Source organism: Centruroides sculpturatus, unplaced genomic scaffold, assembly GCF_000671375.1.
Source record: "Centruroides sculpturatus isolate CEXI.00-Female unplaced genomic scaffold, Cexi_2.0 scaffold913, whole genome shotgun sequence".
In the NCBI taxonomy this organism is placed as follows: domain Eukaryota; kingdom Metazoa; phylum Arthropoda; class Arachnida; order Scorpiones; family Buthidae; genus Centruroides; species Centruroides sculpturatus.
The window spans coordinates 214,651-235,445 of record NW_019385227.1 but is presented as its reverse complement, the minus strand read 5'-3'; the positions used below and the strand labels follow the sequence as shown (position 1 = coordinate 235,445).

The window sequence follows — 20,795 nt, the reverse complement described above, 5'->3', positions numbered from 1 at the left end:
AATTAAGAAATCTTTTGGTCTTTAATCATTTTATATGTTGCAAATTTAAGTATTCTATGTATTTATCCATGTTTCATATTAATATAGCTACAGCAAATATATTTTTAAAATAGGATACAATTAGATTTATCAAAAAACAAACAATTCATTAAACCAAAATTCAAATTTCTTTGAATGAAACAACTCTATCCAGAAGTCCAACTTCTTCACCAAGATTCAAGATTCATAGAAATTAAAATAAGGAACAGAAAATACATAATGATAATCTCAGATATAATTAACATTATTATTTCTATATAACCTATATACAGTATATAGGATATATAGAAGAACAATGTTAATCTTACATACAAAACAATTACTTCTACATAACCTACATACAGAATATAATATAAAGAAATATACATATATTCTGCATATACATATATTTATTCCAATATTCAATTTTTCCTCTCTTGCTTTGCTTTAGGATAATTCCAGGTTAAAGTAACTAATTTGTGTTATTTTAACACAATGTTATACGTATAACACTTAAATATATAATAAACAGCCTTTTATGTGTTTTTATACATAAAATTGGTTATAAAAAAATCTTAATTGAGCATTTAAGTGCTAAAAATGTATTTATTTTGAATTTATGTTGTTCTTTTATCACATATAAACTGAAATATTAAATTGACTGTGTAATGGTAAAAAAGAAATGTGATAAACAATAACACATGTTAATAATGAAGAATAAGAATTACCATTACTTTTTAACTATAGAGAGAATATTATTTTCTATTATTTATATAAATGTAATAATTTATAAAGTTCTATAATACAAAAATAATGTAGCAATGTTTTATTATTAATTATCAGATTCATCACTTATGATGACTCGAACACATTTATATATTTTATAATTCTGCAGTTTAATTATAGAAAATTATCATTTTGCCAATAAAATTCCAATCATTTTAAATTAAAAAAATAATAATCTAAATGATAAATATCATTTTGCAAACTAGAATTTCATAATTCACGAAAAAAATTGTATTAAATATATTTTATTAACTTAAATTATACATTTTTCTTTATTAATTTGTTTTAACATTTATAGATTTTAACGACATGGAAAATTTACAATCTTCCGCCATTTTGTTCAAGATAAAAACGTTCGTCAAATCAAATAACCGCATTCATATATTTTGAAAGACGTCACACGTCATTATCGTATACGTCACGGATATTTGAATTTTTCGCATACGCCCAAATTGTCATTTTCAATTTATAGAAACGTGTTATTTTGTAAATGAAAATGAACGAAAAATTAATATTTTGACATTTTTAGTGCCTTAATATACTGTATATTATAGTAAATAGTTAAAGTTTTGTCAATTTTTTTTTTATAAAATCGAGTGCCAAATTTTATTAATGAAAATGAAATTGTGGAAATTAGGGAAGAGAATTCTTGCTTTTGGATTCATTATTATTTTTACAAGATGGATTTTTACAAGAAAGGTTCATTTTCAACAGCAGTTCACCGTTGATATGTTACAATCTTCTAAAGCTGTTTGGGATTTTATTGCTGATTTAAATCACATGAAAGTAACTAATCCTGGCCTGTAAGGATGCAGTAATGCTCTTTGTTTTCTCTCTATTTTTAGACTTGTAATATGACTTAATTATCATTATAAAACTTTATATATCAAGAACAACAAAAGAAATAAAAAAATAATATAAATTTTAAATCAAATGCTATCCAAATAAGTTTCATTTATGGAATTTTATAGGATTTTTGTAAGGAAAATGAATACCTTTTTATAATAAATTATAATTTAGGATAGGAATATTGCATAGTAAAACTTATATTTCTGTATTATTTAATAATGATTTAAATTTAAAGCCGATACTATATTTCTTCTCTTCCTGATCTGTGTGTATACAGATAAATAATTTTGTAATTGAAGCATGTCAAGTTCTATTACAACTGAATTAAAGCATTTTAATAGTGTTGAAGATGAGAGTGCTAACATTTTCTGCCCAATTAATGGGCCACCTTGGGCTTGGGTAGTCAAAAATATAATTAATTCTATGCAAAAGTTCTTCACAACAAAATGATGTGGAAATGATGCATTTAATATTAATCAGAAAAAATTTATTTATTAATAATTATTAATAAATACTTCTGTTTTAAATTCTTTAAAATACATTGGTTGCTTAAAAAGTAAAGTTCATTGACTTTTTCTTGTAAAAAAAAAAGAGAGAGAGAGAGAGAAAATGGAAAGTAACATTTTTAAAATAAAAAGCAAAGTTTAATAAAAATGTGAATGAAATAAACATTAGTCTTTAAGCAGCTGATGTTTATATGTTACTAATTATTTCTATCTAAAAATATTATATAGTTTATGCAAGATGATAATAGTTATATAAACAGTTAAATCTTAAGAATATTTTTGGTATTATTATTTTTGTATTTCTTGATGACTTTTAAGTGATGATCATGGAGTGCTGCAGATTTTCTATTTAAGCTTTTATTGGATTGATTTGTTTTTAGTTGAAACAGTAATTTCATGCTATATTGCACTACCAATAAAATGTATAAATAAATGAATTCTTTTCAAATATACAAATTTTTCAAAGTAATTTTTGTTCTACTTCTATAAGTTAAATCAGGAAAATTTCTATATACAGAATCTTTTTTTGCAACTGAAAATATATTCATTTAAGTTCTCTCTTTACAGTCTTGTTTGGAAAGTGTTGGATTAACAACCATTATTATCCAAAATATTAATTCTACATCAATGCTTTTCAATTTAAAATTTTTGAAATAAAAGCAAGAAAAAAAGAATTTTTTAAATAAATACAATTTTATTTTAAAATAAACATAGCTTTTATCAACTGATTTTTCTTTCCCAATAATCTTAACACACAGACTTCTCTGCTTTCCTGGAGATAAAAGCTGAAATATTTTTCTTTAGTTATAGTATTTTGGACCTTCCAATCTACTCAAACTACAACAGTTTTAATAAACCCGAAGATGAGTGGAAGGGTGAAAAATACTAGAGAAATATTTCATTTTTACCTTTAAGAAAGCAGAAAAATGTATATGAAAATAACTTATATATTTATAGATCACTAGAATATTAATAAAATTAAANTATAAAACAGTAGGAAATTTATATTTTAATAAATGCGAACAGAAAGTAAGGAAATGTTTTCGCGGGGATTTAAGTTACAATTTCTGTGACGTTTACAATTACAAATTTAATAGGAATATTCAGCAAATTAATGAATAAAAATTGTAATTAATTCTCAAATACCGTATTCTGTTGAGAAAACGTTCACAAACGTTTTACAAGATGTTTGAGAATTAATTAGTTTAATGCTGAGCGTGAGTTAGCAGTAAACTAAACTAATTTATAAAATATTCAGCACAATTCGAATAATTTAAATTATTTCTAATTTTTCTGGTAATTGAAATTTAGAAATATTTTACGGAAAATTGGAATTTGCATTTTAAGGAAAGGAACTGAGCCTTCTAATAATTGGTGCAATTATTTTTGTTCGTAATTCCGGGAATTAAGTAACACATCCAAGCCCAATTGTGATTATAAAAAGGAAAAGAACTAAAATTTTAATCCCATAGAAGCAAAGCCAATGATTACATTCGAGAAATACCAAGACTGATAATTAAATCATTATTATTATATATTTAATTACATATGCAGGAAATAAAACTATAGGATGAAATTTCATTTCACTGTCTATAAAAAGTATATACTGTAATACTTTTGTAATTAACATTAACAGAAGAAAAATTAAGGTTGCACTTTTATAAAATGATTTTTATTTTTCATTAATTAAAGATGATTTATTGTCATACCACACTTATAAAATATTTACTTATTGAATGTTAATCTAAGATTTGATAAATGTTTTGACACACAATTTTAGAAACTATATTAGGAAATATTACATAACAAGTACTATGTATTTTTTCTTGAATAATGAAAATGACAGTAGTATTTATTATTTAGTAACTAGCATTTTGATTGTTTTTTATTTTAAAGTAATACAAATAATTCTGTATTGTATGCTAGTTCCCCTGGTGTGTTATATTGTTAGAATAAGAAACTGTTTTACTACTATATGACAGTTAATGCAAAATGTTGCTAGTAGTAAGATTTATATTTAATTAAATTAAGAATCTTATTGATAACAATATATCAAATAAATCAAAATTTTATTTATACAAATAAATTTTGGACAATTTATAATTTGGAAAACAAACAATTAAATAAAAACTATAATTTTGTTTAGCTCAATTTAAGACAATTATAATGATCTTTGTACAATTTAGATGAAATAAACATACATAAATATAGAATTATACATTAAATAGATTCAATAAATATGAGTTAAAAGTGCTTTTATTTTTTTGAATTTACTTAATTTTCTACATTTATATCATAGTGCAATTTATCTTCACCTTTCTATTTCAATAATTTATACTTTGTAACATTCTAATTAAATTTTTATAATAAACATTAAGTAATTCAATTGTGACTAACCTTCATTAAATATTAATTTATTACATTAGTTGTAATTATAAAAAATATATTCTTTTTTATTTATATTTAGTTACTGTACTTACATTATTTTCTTTTTTTTTTTTTCCTTCAGTTATTGTAAATTTTAGATGTTGGGAATTGGGAGATGTTAACATGCTCAACCAGAGCTTCATTTGCGTAATTTCATAGTAAGATTTGAATATTGATTGGAATTGTATCCAACTAATTTAATATCACAGTCACATTTATAAATGTAAGGAAAAAAAGCTAAATAAGTTTTTTGAGCATATTGGTAAAAATAAAAGTTAAGCAAAATCTTAATTTTTTGTAAGCTTGTACAATATGCAAATCAGCATTGTTTAATTAATTAAAGGAATATTGGAAAACGAATGCAGGAAGCTAATACTTATTTTTTTTACTGATCAGTGTGTAATACTGAATTATAAGTGATAGATGCTTAACACTTCAATATAATTTCACCAATTTATTGATCAATAAATAAAAAATAATCTGAAATTCAATAAGCTTTAGACCCCATTTTCACTGGTTTTAAAATGTGTTTCTAGTTGGACTGTAAATGATATGGTTTATCTATTGTAGTGAAAATCCAATACTGGCATTTTTGGTTTAAATTAATAGTTTTTAATTATTTAAAAAAATTTTAAAGTTGGAGGCTTTTGTTTAATTATTCCTTTAATCTGTAATCAATGAATTTCAGTATGTTATGCTTTATGTATATGACAAATACTTAGTGCAATTTTATTGTGAATAAGATGTATCAAAGAAAAACTAATGTATGCAAACTGTCCAAATTATTTTGACAGTTAATGTAATAATAATGTGTTAATAGAGATTCCTTTTCAGGTGATCTCTTTATGTACTTTATAGTTTATATCTTGTTTCTTTGAGTAATGATCATTCTAAATTTGACTTAAGTAGTTTTGTGTTTTTTGTTTTAGGATTCAACTGTGGAATTGGATTCTTGTTGTCTGGAAGTTCTTGGAATTAATTTACAATGTGCTAAATTAAGTTTATAAACATAATGATGCAAAGTAGTTTGGATAATTTTTTGATAAATTAAGTTTTTGTCATAATTGATAGTGGTATTGACATACAGTTAACATATTTTGAGATCAGCTGATTTGCATTAAGATAAGAAAACAGGATCTATATTTTACACATTTATAAAAAGTATCATAAAATGATTACAGCTGGTTTCCAGAAATCAACACCTACAACAAACCATTTATTCAATACAAAGGAATTTCATCTGTGTTAATATTTATCAGATTACACTTAAGCTATTTTTTTTCCTTTTAATGTTCATGTTATATACATGACTGTTGAGAGATGGGATGTGGGGGGTTTTTCCCTGGGCCTAGATAAAACTTATAATCAAGCCTCTATAAATTAGTGTTGTTTTTACTAACAAAAAATGGAATGTTTTAAGATTATTTTTATTAATATAGTAAAATTCTATGTATTTCATTTGTTCAAAGAAAAAAATGGCAAAAGGGAACTCCTGCTATCCCTGGTCACTGTAAAAACTCTTGATGACTTTAGTTATATACTGTACATCTAAAACTGTTGAAAATTTAATAATTTCAATACTGGTAATTCTATCTATTCCTACATATTTCTCTTGTTACAGTTTTGTCTATATTTTAAAATTCTTTTCTAAGGTATTATTGTAATTTTGGAAATAAGTCCAACACTTAACAAAAAATAGTATGATTCTATATTTGATGTTTTACTTCAAGAAACATTTTTTAAAGCATCCTGATCTAAACCGGATAAAGATGAATTGGAATGGTTTCAAAGTGTATTTGAAACCATTTCTTATTATTGGATTATGAAGTTATTTCATGCATCATGTGATAAATCCAACACTTTTAGGTATTCATTCACAGTACTTCCTGTAATGTATACTATTAAGCTCTAAATTATTCCAATCTATTTGAATTATTTAAAACTTTTGGAAAAAGTTATCAAATTAAAAGCATTTAATTATAACTTTTAATAAACAAAAAAACAATTTTTTCCCATGCTTCAGTTTTTATATTAATTTTTTAAAATATCAAAGATAAAATGCTTTATCAGTTGCAGAAATTACACAATTAATGATTGAAAATGAGCTAAAGTATTATTTTTCTTCTTATTTTGAATACAACTATCAAAATTTTAGTAGTAACTTTAAAATATCTAGTAAAACCTTTATAGATATTCAAAACATTAAACTTTGGAACATTCACATATACAATTCAAAGAATAATAATTAAAATCAGCTTGAAAATATATNCAAAAAAAAAACGCTTCGATATATATAGATACATGGAAGTAATAAATGATATAGCTTTATGGCCAAGAATATTAACAGATGCTATTATTGATCATATTCTTAAAACAAACCAAAATGTATAGAAAACAGATTTCTTAATAAACGAAAAAAAAAAGAATTAAGATAATGGAAATAGATAAAACACCAGATGAAGGAAGTAACTTGACACCTGAAAAATTATTTAAAATACAAATTTACAGTGTTCTTGACACTCTATTGTGTCAAATAGATTGGCGTTATGAAAAAATGAAAAGTATCTGTGACGATTTTTGCTTTCGCTGTGGCTGGTCTTTACAATGCATGAGTTTGTTCATTTAAAAATTCGGCTGCAGATCTCGCTATTAAATACAGTATAGCAAAGATTTAAAAAAGTACGAATTCACAAGTGAAATTGAAAGTTTTAATTTTGAAGTAACGACTCTTATACAAAATATAGAAACTGTATCTCCACTTAATATTCTACAGGATCTTCACGATTTTGGTTTAATTGAGTCTTACCCAAATATCAATGTCGCTCTTCGAATATTTCTAACTCTTCCCGTTTCTATTGCTTCGTGCGAGAGAAGTTTTAGCAAGTTAAACTTAATAAAAAATTATTTAAGATCAACTATCGGACAAAAACAATTATCCAATATTTCTATTATTTCAATAGAATACAATATCGTTAAAAATATTAATTACGATGGTGTAATTAATGAATTTGCTGAAATTAAAGCCAGAAAAATTCAACAATGTAAATTCGTCTCTGTAATCCAAAACACATGCTTTGATAGACGTATCTCACAGTATTTGCTAACCAGAAATTGCTGTGAGATACGTCTACCAAAGTGTGTGTTTTGGATTACAGAGACGAATTTACATTGTTAATATAACATACAGCAAACCAACTATATATTACAGAAAAATTCAATTAAAATAAATCTTAATAAAACAAATACATTACAATAGATTTTTAGTATTTTCCCAAAACCAAATAAATTAAGGGGCCTAAATGCAAATTCTTGCACAGGGCACAGGAATGGCTAGTTACGGCTCTGCACACCAGTGTAACAATTTTGGCCTCAGCCCATTCAACTACCAAACCATCAGTTTGTGATACTCTGGATAGTGCTGTAGAATAGTGCCCTTTGTTCATATCATACATATGCTCCTTAAGCCCTTTGCTGAAGTTTCTGGTGGCGACACCTACATAGTCTTTGTTCAGATCTAATTGGTCATTTTTATGTGGTATCTTGTATATTCCAGATTGTTCTTTTTTCTTGATCATATCTTTGTCATTCCTAAGCAAGTTATAAACTGTGGGAGTCCTTTTGTACAGTAATCTTGTGTTCTTGTAATTTGCAGTTTTTTTCATAATATAGGACATGCTTCTGTTGTAAGTGAACTTAGTAACATTGTTATTCATAGTTTTCTTCGTCGTCTTTTTGCTAGGATCTGAGTAAGAACTTATTAATCCCTCAATGACTTTTGCTCCAAATTCCAATGTCCCAGCAATGGCTCTAATCCTATCCAACTTTTGCAACCTGTTGTATACATTGGAGAATAATGGAATGCCCTTCTAACTAGAGCTCTAAATGCTGAAAGCTTATGAGTATGTGAATCATTGGAGGAGGAAGGGGTATATAATGGGTTGTGAGTGGGCTTGATGTACACTTCTGTGCTTAAGGAACCATTGTTGAATGAAATGTCAATGTCTAAAAAATGCACTTCTGTAGTACTAAGTTGCTCCAATTTAAGTTTTAAACCATCTTTGTTGGAATTTATCTCATTCAAAAAATGTTGTATTCTTCTGTCATTCCTCCATAAAATGAATACATCATCCACATATCTTTTGTATAGGATTATGTCCTCCATAAAATTCCTAATAGTGATCTAGTCTAATCTGCGTAAAACTAACTCGCAGAGTAAGCCAGACATCGGGCTGCCCATCAGAACCCCTTTCCTTTGTTTATAGATTCTGTCCTTAAAGTTGAAGAATGATTGAAAACATACCAGGTTTGCAAGCAGGTTTGTTTTCAATCATAGGAAAGGTCAACACATCTGGGTTCAATCTGTGCAAGGTGTTAATTAACGCATGATAACATGAATCCAATTTTATGGATGGATACAGACTTTCAAAGCCCATGACTGATCCAACCTCCTCATCCATTATATAATTATAGAGAGATTGGAGCTCATTTATTAAGTTTTGTGGGTTCTTTGTAATAAAATGATCATTCCCAATCTGTTCAGATAAATATCTATGCAGGCATTTTTCCAGTTTATATGTTAGCCCTTTACATTTCTCGATTGCTGGTCTGATGTCTTTGCTGTGTTTGTGTGATTTTGCAAAGTTAAATAGTCTGGGTATACTTGTGCATGTGATATGGGATCCTTTGAGAAAAGGAACGAGTGAGGTAATGGGTGATCTCTCCAACCTCTTGACTTTTCTGTCCAATTTATCAACTATGCTGTGATCATCCCTTTCATGTTCTGTCTTCTCTATATAATCTTCCAATGCTTTGTTCTAATGATGTTTTTTCATTAATACCAAATGCTTGCTTCATTTATGTTTTTGTTTATTTTGGTATTTTAATGAAATATTCAAACCTTTAATTTTGAATTTATTATCACATATTCATTTGAATATAGAATGATTGTAAATGTTCCAGAGAATTGATAACCTGGTGATGGCCTGTTGATCAGATTGAAAATGTTTGTTTAAAGCAATAAAGTAGGTTGTCAGCAATATAAGGTGTGTGTATGTCATAATATTTAAGGAGGCTGAGTATATATTGAAGTGATTTGTATATATCATTGTATTTTTTAATTATTTTATTTTGTATTTAATATTTTTCTTGTTAATTATTTATTCTTATTTTCTGTGTTTTATTTAATATATTTATGCTCCTGCACATGTGACTTCTATGTAAATTTGTTTTTTTGATTTTTTGATTGTTTATAATTTCAAATTTGCTTTCTGTTCTATTTCTTGTATTCCATTTTAGAACTTGAAGATGACCATTTTACATGGCCAAAACATTCATTTGTTAATAAATGTTCCATTTTTACTAGATTTAAGGGTTTTTTGTTTTTGTACTCTTTTAAGAAGAGAGTCGTGCCTATCATCTAACTTCTTTCGGGAGGAGTTTTGAATTGAAATAACATGATCTCCAGTTTGCTTCGGAAGTTTGTATATAGTAAACCAGGGCCTTTTGCTTCTAAGGTTGCCGTATCTGGTCTCATTTTTCATCTGTCTAACTTTGTTCTTGAAATTAAGAAAGATGGACAGATGAACAACAGTGAAAATTTATAGGTCTACAATTCTTCCAAATTGCAGGCCAAAAATATCAAATTCATTCACATGAATATTTTCTAGCATAGGATTTCAATTTACATTTTAATTTTTCTTATAGTTGATGGTTTAATGCATAATGATGTTGATAATGATGATTCTTTCATTTCTTTGTATTCCCATTACTAAGAGTAGCAAACTTACTTTGGAAAGTTTTCATAACTTTGTTTTAGGTAATAATTTTATACAACGAAACATACCAATCACAGTTTGAAAAACTTTCTTCAATCAGTGTTCTCAACCTTTTACTCATCTTGGACTGATAAAGTTGTGGATAATTTTCATGGACCAAATACAGTGGTACCTTGTACTTCAAATGCTTCAGAATTTAAACGCTAAATTTGACAAAAACTTGCTTTGGAGTTTGAATGTTGGTTCAAAGTTCAGACTTCATGTGCAGTGAAAAAAATGCACTTGAAGCATAAAGTAAGCTTCTAAACCAAGAATACAATCTTCAAATTAGCAATAATGTGTTAAATTTCACAACTTATAATTAAATCACACATCTACATTAAGTAACCACAGTGGTTAAAAATATGCAAAAGCTTAATCTTCAACACAACATAATCTTATTAATTACTGCATCTAAGAAGTGTGCAGAAGTAACAAAGTCTAACAAGTAAAAGAAAGGCTGTAAATGTTGATAATTAAGATGAAAAAAGAATTTATCAGAAAGCATGAAAGCAGTACAGTACACGTGTGGTGTATCTGGTGGACATGTTTATGATGCTGAAGTCGACAGTGTGTGAACAGTAATGCAATGTTCATTTTATTATAAGGTACAGTAGAGCGTCGTTTATCCGAATCAATTGGGGACTGGGGTTGTTCGGATAACTTATTTTTCGGATAAGCAATTATGTACGAAAAAATATATTAATTTATCCCGTGTTGAAATTTTTCTCCGTTGCGTGTCGCTTCGCGTTGAATTTTCGTCCATGNTTGAAATATATTTTTAAATTATAATTTATATTATCATATATATTTATTAATTAATTAATATGCATGATAATTATTTTATTATAGGTGCTAATACAAAGTAATAATGCAAATTAACCAACTTGTTTTTTCTTTTTGAACCTTTTTAATTAGAGATCTTCAAACCAAAATTTATTTTTAAATTAGTTGAATTAAATGTTTTAAAATCATCAGGTATGGACAGTTGAAACTTTCAATTGTCCACACTTCATGGTCCATTAACCAGATTGAAAACAGTGTTATTTAAATGTCACCTGCTGTTAAACGCACATCGATTAATTCAGTTGAGTAACCACAAAAGCTAATTCATCCCTTATATTTTTAATCTTCAAAATGAAAGAAGAGAAAATGTTTAAAAAAATTTTTTTTGCAGTTTTTAAACCTATCAAATATATTTAAAATTCATAAATATAGTTTTCATATCATTTGCTGTTAAATACAATTCAAGAGTTTGTATTACTGTTTAAGTTATTTATTTATTTTATTTTTATCTTTATTTATTCCTATATTATATTTATGTATCATTTATATATATATACATATATATATTTGTACGAGTAACCTGTACATATTGTATTTTTATTTTCTGGCACTAGACATGTATGAAAATTCAAACATTCAAAATCATTCCATAACAAACTTTGGTCTATAGAAATTGAAATCATTTGATTTTTATTCCTGAGGAAGGCCATTCAAATGACCGAAAATGCTCGAAAAGTTAATAAAAAGTTGCATTTTAAAGGTTTCTTGTCGAGGTTTGATTATCAAGAGATTTCTTTATTCTAAAGTATTATCTTCAGTGACAGCTTAATGGTAACTTACACCTGAGGTGAAACTGATTTTACCACCTAGTTTCCAAAATTGTTCCAATAACAAACACTTCTAGCACTGGCACTCTTGTGTGAACTGTTTATAAACAGCTTTAATGTACATTTATTATATTTTGCTTATTATTTTTATTTATTTTCTTTTCAATATTTTGACTGCTCACTTTGCCACCAAGGCAATTGTTTCATCACTTCACCCATCAAGCTGACCCTGGTTACCTTACAATGACCATGAAAGTATGATGAAACATTAGTTTTATTCAATTTGTCTTTGCTAAAATTTTAGGTGGTATTTGTATCAAAATTTATCTTGAAAAACTTCATATTTCTAATTCAAATAGAAAAATAAATAATTATGATAATCATAAATAAAATAAAACTTTTTATGAAAATTCTTAGTAGTTTTTAAAAGTCTGTTTACATTCTAGTATCTATTTTTTCATAAATATTTATTAAGTTAAGCAAGATAGAATTTAAAATTTAATTATCATGAAATACAAATTAATATAAAAAAGTGTAATAATGTATTGCAGAAATATAATAATACATAATAAGATCTAAAATAATAAAGAAGATTAATTGAATATTAAATGGAATTAATGCAAAAACAAAACAGGAAATAACTAATAATAATATCTTAAAACAACATACTGTATATATACCTGGAATAATAATGAAGATTAATTAAATATGTACTGTAAAAGCAAACAAATTGTGGATATTTACTAGCCTGTATGAATAAATTTTTATATTTGTATATAAATGAATTCAGGGGAGAATAACAATCTCACAGTGTAAATTTTATGAATTTTATTAATACTTAATCTAAACTCAAACTAAAAACAATATTACTAATATCTACCAATTCACATGACTTTCTTACAAGGACCATAGGGAGTTTTTTCCAGGCTCAGAGAAAAACTGTACCCATAGTAGTTCCTATCCCTATAAAATTAATGTTGTTTAACAAAAGATAAAATCTTTAAGACTGCTTTTTATTAATAAAGAAATATTCTAGGTATTTTATTTGTTTAAAAAAACAATGGCCAAAGGACCTGCTAAGAGGTAAAAGGGGTTTACTCTACCTTGAGACCATTATGAACTTTCAATGACCCTCTTTCTTTAGCAAGAAAAGTTATAATAGAATTCAGTAAAAATTGATCCTTGAGAAACTTCATATGAAATTCTTAAGCAGAAAGTTTCTTAACAGAAACGAAAGTAATATCTTAAGTAAGTTCTTTCAATAATCCGTATTTATTTAACAATGTTGTGCACCATTACAGTGAGTCTTATTGAGTATTTTTAATTAGATACATCTAATGTAGTCTGTTTCATTAGTTTTAACAATAATAGTTGAAGCCGGAACTTTACCAGTATATATAGACACTGAACACACCCTACATACTTTTTACACCCTAATGTTTTTAAATAGAGATTCTCTTCAAAAATCTAACAAAGACTTATCAACCAGGCCAAAAATGTTTGTTTTGATTAAATGTAGTTGCTAGAAAAGGAATGTTTAGTGTCTTTATATTTATTGGTTTTGTTATGTGAGGAAAAAATGTTTTATGATTCCTACAAACAAAACTACAGGTCTACAAATATCACACTAAAACTTACTGAAAACTTAACAGTATCATTCGTGTATTGAAAGATCTTGTCAGAATTTGGTGTTTTCTGCAAGAACAATATAATTGCCAGATAATCATATAAAAAAAAAGTTGTAAAATCTATGTTCAAAGTGATTCAAAGTCACGTGAAAAATGACACAAAATTTTATACTTAGTTTTTCCATATGCAATTAAATGTATAAAATTTTTGATAAGATGCACTTGAAAACTTAAGCAAATCTGTTTTCCATTTGTGGAGGAGAATTTTTGTCTATTTAACTGGAAAATTTTCTTAAACAGGAGCATTGTATATAGGAAAATTCTTATGCAATTTATACTATTATACCACTTTGATAACATCAAATTGTACTTTTGCTTTATGGAGGTTTTCTTACTATTAAAAATGTTTCTCAGCACAGTTTTTTTTTGTTTATCTAGTGCTTTATGCATTAGATAATTTAATGCACAAGGTACAAGATAAATAAAGAAAGAAGAAATTAAATATCGACAAAATAGACAAAGTTATTGTGACATCATCAAAATGCCAAGCTGCAATTTTTAATTTATTTAATATAAAATATATTCTCTCAAGTTTAGTAGTGTCTTGCCCCTGTACATCATACTTTTCCTGATAAACAACAGAGTCGTGCCCGTCATCTATCTAACTTCATTCTGGGAAAAACTTTTCTATTGAAATAATGGTCTGGACTGGAAGTTTGTAATCAAGGCCTCATGCCCCTTAGCTTTTCATATCTGATCTCTACTTTCACCTTTCTAACTTCATTCTCAAGATTAAAAAAGGACAGACAGACAGACAGATGGATACCAGTAGGAATTCATAGGTCTGCAAAGTTAAAAATTGCTGCCCAATAAAACATTTTTAATAGAAAGAAAAACTTTATAAAACAGAAGTAAATAGCTATATAATGTACAGTACTTGTATTTCATTCTAATAGTTTATAACAAGTACTTTGTAACTTCACCTATAATGTACTGAATATTTCAATCTGCTTCCTATTTCTCTTTTTCCAGTATTATCAATCCCATTTTTTCCAAGGGATTATAGCTTTTATCCAATTTGGCTTCATTTTTACAGCCAGGTGACCACTCTTTCTTAATTCAGTATTTAGGATTTGCCAGAGTCATCAGGCTCTGTATTGCCTTCTCTGGCTAATCAGTGATACATGGGAAGTAATGCCTTCCGGGAGGTCTTTTAAGAGTAACTGGCCTTTATTCAGATGTTACAGACGTGGAGAAAACCCAGAAAACTCCACATTGCCAGCTTGTCCTGGTGAGGCGCAAACCCACGACCGAATTCCCAGTGTTCAGGGAATGGAACCACTTGGACACTGGTGGGCCAATTAATTTTCTGTAACAATATTATAAAAATTAATTTTCTAATATGATTAATTGTTACAGAAGCATTATAAATAAAAATTTCATGCTTTGACTGTGGTTGTAATTTAGATGATAGTACAACTATCAATAAATAATTTGAACTTATACACATTGATACATAAATCACAGAACTTTGTTTTAACACATCCTTTTACTGTCAGACTCAAGATAGAATTTTCACTAATTATAGTCTTATTTGCTTACTCCACATTATGAGTACATTCCAGTATGCATCAGTCCCAACCACAGTCAATGCATTGGTGAATAGTTTAATAAGCTTTTACTGAAATGTCTGACAACATGAAGAGATGGAAGAAGCAAATATTTGTAGTCTTATTTTGTCAAAATAACTTTGGGTTAACACAGATTAGTAGTAAAAATGGTGTTAATAATATAGCCATGGAGTTGGCCATATCAGAGCTCATCGTATCCACAGTCCAAGAAATGCAATGTGCGTCAGTTGCTGCACTGACGACTTTCCTAGTGAATATCAGAACACATTTTGATACATAGCTGTTCACCAATGTACTGTTTGATGCATACTGGAATGTACTTTATCAGTTGATTATCATCATCAGTATGGACAAGTCTCAAAATAATTACATTAAGTGGATTTTATCTTATATGGAATAGTTACTCCAAATTCTGTTTCCTATTAATTTTTCTAATTTTAATTATAAAAATTAATAATATATCAATATTATTAATTTTTATAATTAAAATTAGAAAAATGCCTTGTATTTACATTTAAATTAATTTATTCTTGAGTAGTTTAATCTATTAAAAATTTGCCATTCATTTCATATTCCAATTATGACTTTCAAAATTTTGATGAGAATGATTTTTATTTTCTATATTGTTATGAATTCTAATAAGCTATCATTCATAATGAAACTTGATAAATTCATTTACACTAAACCCAATTTTCTGCTTTATTAGAGTGAACAAATTAAATTAACTACTATTTTTGTAGCACTTTCAGAAACTCAAGTCTTTATCAAGAGAAAATTGCAATCAAACTTTTCTACAAAATTAACAGTTTTAAATGGTTTTGTAAATTTGGTTTGGTCACAATTTTCTCTGATGATCTATTTGGCTGCCTGAAAGTGTTAAAAAATGGTTAATTTGTATGCTCCAATCAATATTGGGTTCTGTTAGAAGAGATGGAGTTTATTCTTTATATTTGTTTATGCATTCAATGAAAAATTACTGAACTAATGATTTCTTTAAATGTTTTGTATTGTTTATTTCCTTCTTGCATATCTTCTCTGAAAATTTTAATCACAATGATATTTTTTAACTACATCTTACAGATATAAAAATATAAAAAGAAGAATGTTTCTTAATATCTGTTGTGGGTTTGGCCAAACCCACAACAGATATTAAGAAACATTCTTCTTTTTATATTTTTATATTAAGATTATTAAGATTATTTTTATATTAAGATTATTAAGATTATTTTTATATTAAGATTATTAAGATTATTTTTATATTAAGATTATTAATATTAAGATATTAAGAAACATTCAGCTGGATTTAGGCTTTACCTGACAAATGGATGGTGTGGATAAACCAAAAATTTCCAAGTCAATCAGGACTCAAATACAGATCTCCAGAGAAGTAGGCTAGTGGTTTTTATCACATTTGCTATTATAAACCAGAATGATAAATTTCTACAACTATTAGATTTGAGTTTAAATTCAATTCAAATCCTGACGACTTTCTTCAAATTTCTCATCTCATTAAAAAAAATCTGATGCTTATCATGTACAAGATTTATACAAAATGTAATGCACCAGAATGTATCTTGTTGCAAGTATGGCACATACAGTACAATGTGAAAAGTGAACATCTAGCTACTATTTTCAGCTATTCATGTTATTTTTCAACAGAGGCTCCATCCTTGTCTTTGACTATACATCAGCATTAAAGAAGGGCATGTATTCCAGTTCGGTACCAGTCCTGATCCTGAGCAAGCAACCACTTTCTCACCGCTCTCACATTTTTATCTAACTGAAACTTTATCACATGAAGTGTATTTTTCAAAGGACCAAAACGGTAAAAATCTGACAGTGCTAAACAGGATTGTACAGTGGATGCAGCAATATTATGAAATCCAGTTTCATGATTGCCTTGTGAGTCTGTAGACTTATATGCAGCCTCACATCATGCTGAAGAAGCGCATTATACAGGTTCTTCTTATGTCTGATACACTGATAACATTTCTTCAAATTTCACAGTGTCAATGTAGTTCTCTTTGAGTTAATGGTGAATCTTTTAGACATCTATTAAAAGACACCATGAATGTCCCAAAACACAGTGATCATAACCTTTCCTGCTGATGGAATGACGTTTTTTCCTTTTCTTCTTCTTCTTCTTTAGTGAATGGGGATGGTTCCAATGATTGTCACCTTGTTTCAAGTTCAAAGTAGTGCATCCACATTCCATTTGTGGGGAAGAAACAGGCTAAGAACTGCTGCAGTACCGATGTAGTGGTTTTTCTTGTTGCTTTTTGGTTGGTCATGAGCTGCCTGGGATACATCGTGAACATACTTTGGCATATCCAAGTTCATGGATGATTTAGTGAACATTCCCTAAGCTAATGGATAAACATTCTTTCAGCTGTTGGACTGTAAAATGTCATTCCTCCCAAATCATTTCATAGACACACTGCGTCATAGCTGCTATGACAGCTGTGGCAGGATGAGCCAAATCGTGGAGAAATGTCATTCCTGTTCTTATTGAATTCACTCATTTTGTCCAACAACTGATGATACTTTGGTTGATAGCTGCAGTATCATAGACACCATACAATCACTTGTTAATGTACGTCATTGAAACTTACCATTTTTCAACAAAGCTGCAGTGCTCTGTCTGATGACATGATTTGAAATTTTGCACAATATAAGCAAAAGCTTCCAAGTACAAATCCTCAAAAGCAGAGCCATGTCACAGTCTCCATTTCCTATATATAAATTATGGTGCATTACTTTTTGAACAATCCTTGGCCAAATGGATAAAACTAGAAAAATACTGGTAGTTAATTGTGAGATTTGTGTCTCACCAACAAGCTGGCCATGTGGAGTTTTCAGGTTTTGTTTGGATGTCTATCACTTAAATAAGAGCCAGTTTCCCATAGAAAGTCCTTTCAAAAGACATCCCCTGTGGCAGATCATCCATGTTGTTGCCATATTCCATTAAACCAACTACATATCTGTCTTGTGTTGTGTCTTGATAGCATATTCAATCTAATTATATTTCCAAATACTAATTTAAAATATAATATAAAATATTTAAAAAATTAATACCTTTATAGTTTATATTTAAAATAATAATTTATTTTTTATGTTAGGAAAACATTTGAAATTATATCTGATAGTGGAAGTCATCAAGAATGGCAATACAGTGCAATTTTAACAGAATACAGAGATCAGTTTGGACTTGTTAATATCCCTGCTGAATTTACAGTGAAACCACAAGGAAAGGATTATCTGATCATATCTACGTACAATATTTGTAAATTTTTTATATGTGGTAAGATTAATTATTATTATTAAATTTGTAGTCATTACATTACAAAACATATTAAATTGCTTTAATTTATTATTATTATTGTGGCATCCCCTTCCCAGAAGGTTGCAACTGATGAACCATTTCTTTCCATTTTTTCCTATCATGAACATTTCCTAGATCAGTTTCTAGCCAATCCTTAATGTTATCACTGTATTTGAAGGAAATAATTATAAACAAATTTGGTTTGAATATCTTTGTGTGTTTATTTTCTTGATGTAGAGGAAAGTTTAAAAAATTTGAAGAGGAAAAGTGCTTCCCACGCATTTCACATTATTATTTTAGAATTAATATCAAAAAACCTTAAATCTGATAAAAATGGAACATTTATTAACAGATAAATGCTTTTGACGATTTAAAATGGCCATCTTCAGGTTTTAAAGTGGAATATAATAAATAGAACAGAAAGCAAATTTGAAATTATAAACATTCAAAATAATACAAATTTACATAGCAAGTCACATGCACAGGAACATAAATACTGTATATTAAATAAAACATAGATAATAAGAATAAATAATTAAAAAGAAAATTATTAAACACATGACTATGATGTTGATATTTCTTTTGATACAGCATGCCTACTACATCACATTTCAGCTCTGAGACAACTTAAATATTTGGAAAGTTTTGAAATTTATAAATGTATTAAGAAAGAGACCACAATTAAGATTCTGTAGTGGTGTCACATGCTAGGAAAACATTATTTGAAGTCTTAGTTTTCTTTATAGCCATTTTGCTATATTTATGTTTTTACTCATAATATTTGTATGTATCATGGCACACACACCTTATATTGCTGAGAAGAGAGGCGTAGCTACCATGGAGCAGTTGGAGCAACCTGCTCCAGGTGCACAAATCATGAGGGTGCCAAGTTAGAAAAGGCTAAATAAAAACTTGTAAAAACATTTGTGAAAAAACTGTGTGGATTTAATAATTAATCAATTAACTATTAGGTTTGAATCCATTCAACAATTATGCACACTTTTTAAGTGCTTATCACCTACATATCTTGTTGCATCATGTGATAAAAATATACTGGAAGGATCAGGATTGTTACAATTGGCATATCCCTCTGACATTTCTCCTAGTTTTGGATGTAAACTGCTTTGATTTAAAATGTTTTTATACTCAGATAAAAGAAATTACTTCTATATGCAAAGTTGCTAAACTACTTTTAATTCATTCTGCAGCCTCATGTAGCTTCTCTGATATTATTGCAGCATGCGTCATTTTTTTTTTTCTTTTTAACTTTACCAGGTCTATAAACATGTTTATTGCTTTAAACAAATGTTTTCAACCTGATCAATGGGCCATCGTCAGGTTATCAATTCTCTGGAACTTTTACAATCATTCTATATTCAAACAAATATGCAATAACAAATTCAAATTTAAAGAGGCTTGAACATTATGTTAAAATACCAAAATATACAAAAACACAACAAACTCTATAAATACATGAAATTGAATGAATTAAAATAAATAGAATAAAATAAAAGGACAAATATAATAACATAATATATAGAATTATATCAATTGTGCATTAAGTATTAGATTTTAATGAGCTGTTTTTGATCATATACTTCCAGGTAAATGATACAACTGTGGCATCCTTGTAATTTAAAAATTTGCCAGTAAGGCTAGATTTATATATTTCAAACTTTTCTAAACTCAATGCTAGAGTCGGTGAGCACACCAGCAGAGCCGTAACTAGGCAGGTGCAACAGGTGCACCCGCACAGGGCCCATTTGGAAGGGGGGCCCAAACTGCTGTTCACAAGAAATTATATTTTTAAATTGTAAATTTTTCCGCCTTTCTACAGTGCGGTTTGGCGATTACATTTTGCCATACTTAGACCCTAGATGTCTGCTCACCAGTGTTCCCAACTGTGGCGACTTTTAGAGGGATGTAGTGAGGTAGCTGAGACCTCAGACAAATCAGCCAAAAGTAGCGATTTTTGATATTTTTTAATCTATTTTTTGAGAAATTTAAATTTATGTTTATAGTTTTCAAATTTACAGATTTTTCTGTACTTTATAGAGCTTTCTGTCAACTACTAATATTATTACGATATACAAACTGTATTTCTAGATTTTTCTACAGTGTGCAGAGCTAGAAATCTGTAAAGGTAACATTTTGTAACAAAAATAAATCTACCCGAGGATTTTTTAAAATAATGAGGAAAAG

At 27.8% G+C, this 20,795-nt stretch overlaps 1 protein-coding gene across 1 annotated transcript in view; it reads left to right on the top strand.

Moving 5' to 3' along the window:
• The first annotated feature begins 1,311 nt into the window (after nucleotides 1-1,311).
• The window catches only part of LOC111636431, a 29,624-nt gene continuing 10,140 nt past the window's right edge, over nucleotides 1,312-20,795 (top strand). Inside the window, exons 1-2 of the mRNA XM_023381679.1 lie at nucleotides 1,312-1,607; nucleotides 18,391-18,572. Of these exons, the coding sequence (XP_023237447.1) occupies nucleotides 1,417-1,607; nucleotides 18,391-18,572 (373 nt within the window). The 5' untranslated portion in view covers nucleotides 1,312-1,416. The remainder of the gene's footprint in view (nucleotides 1,608-18,390; nucleotides 18,573-20,795) is intronic.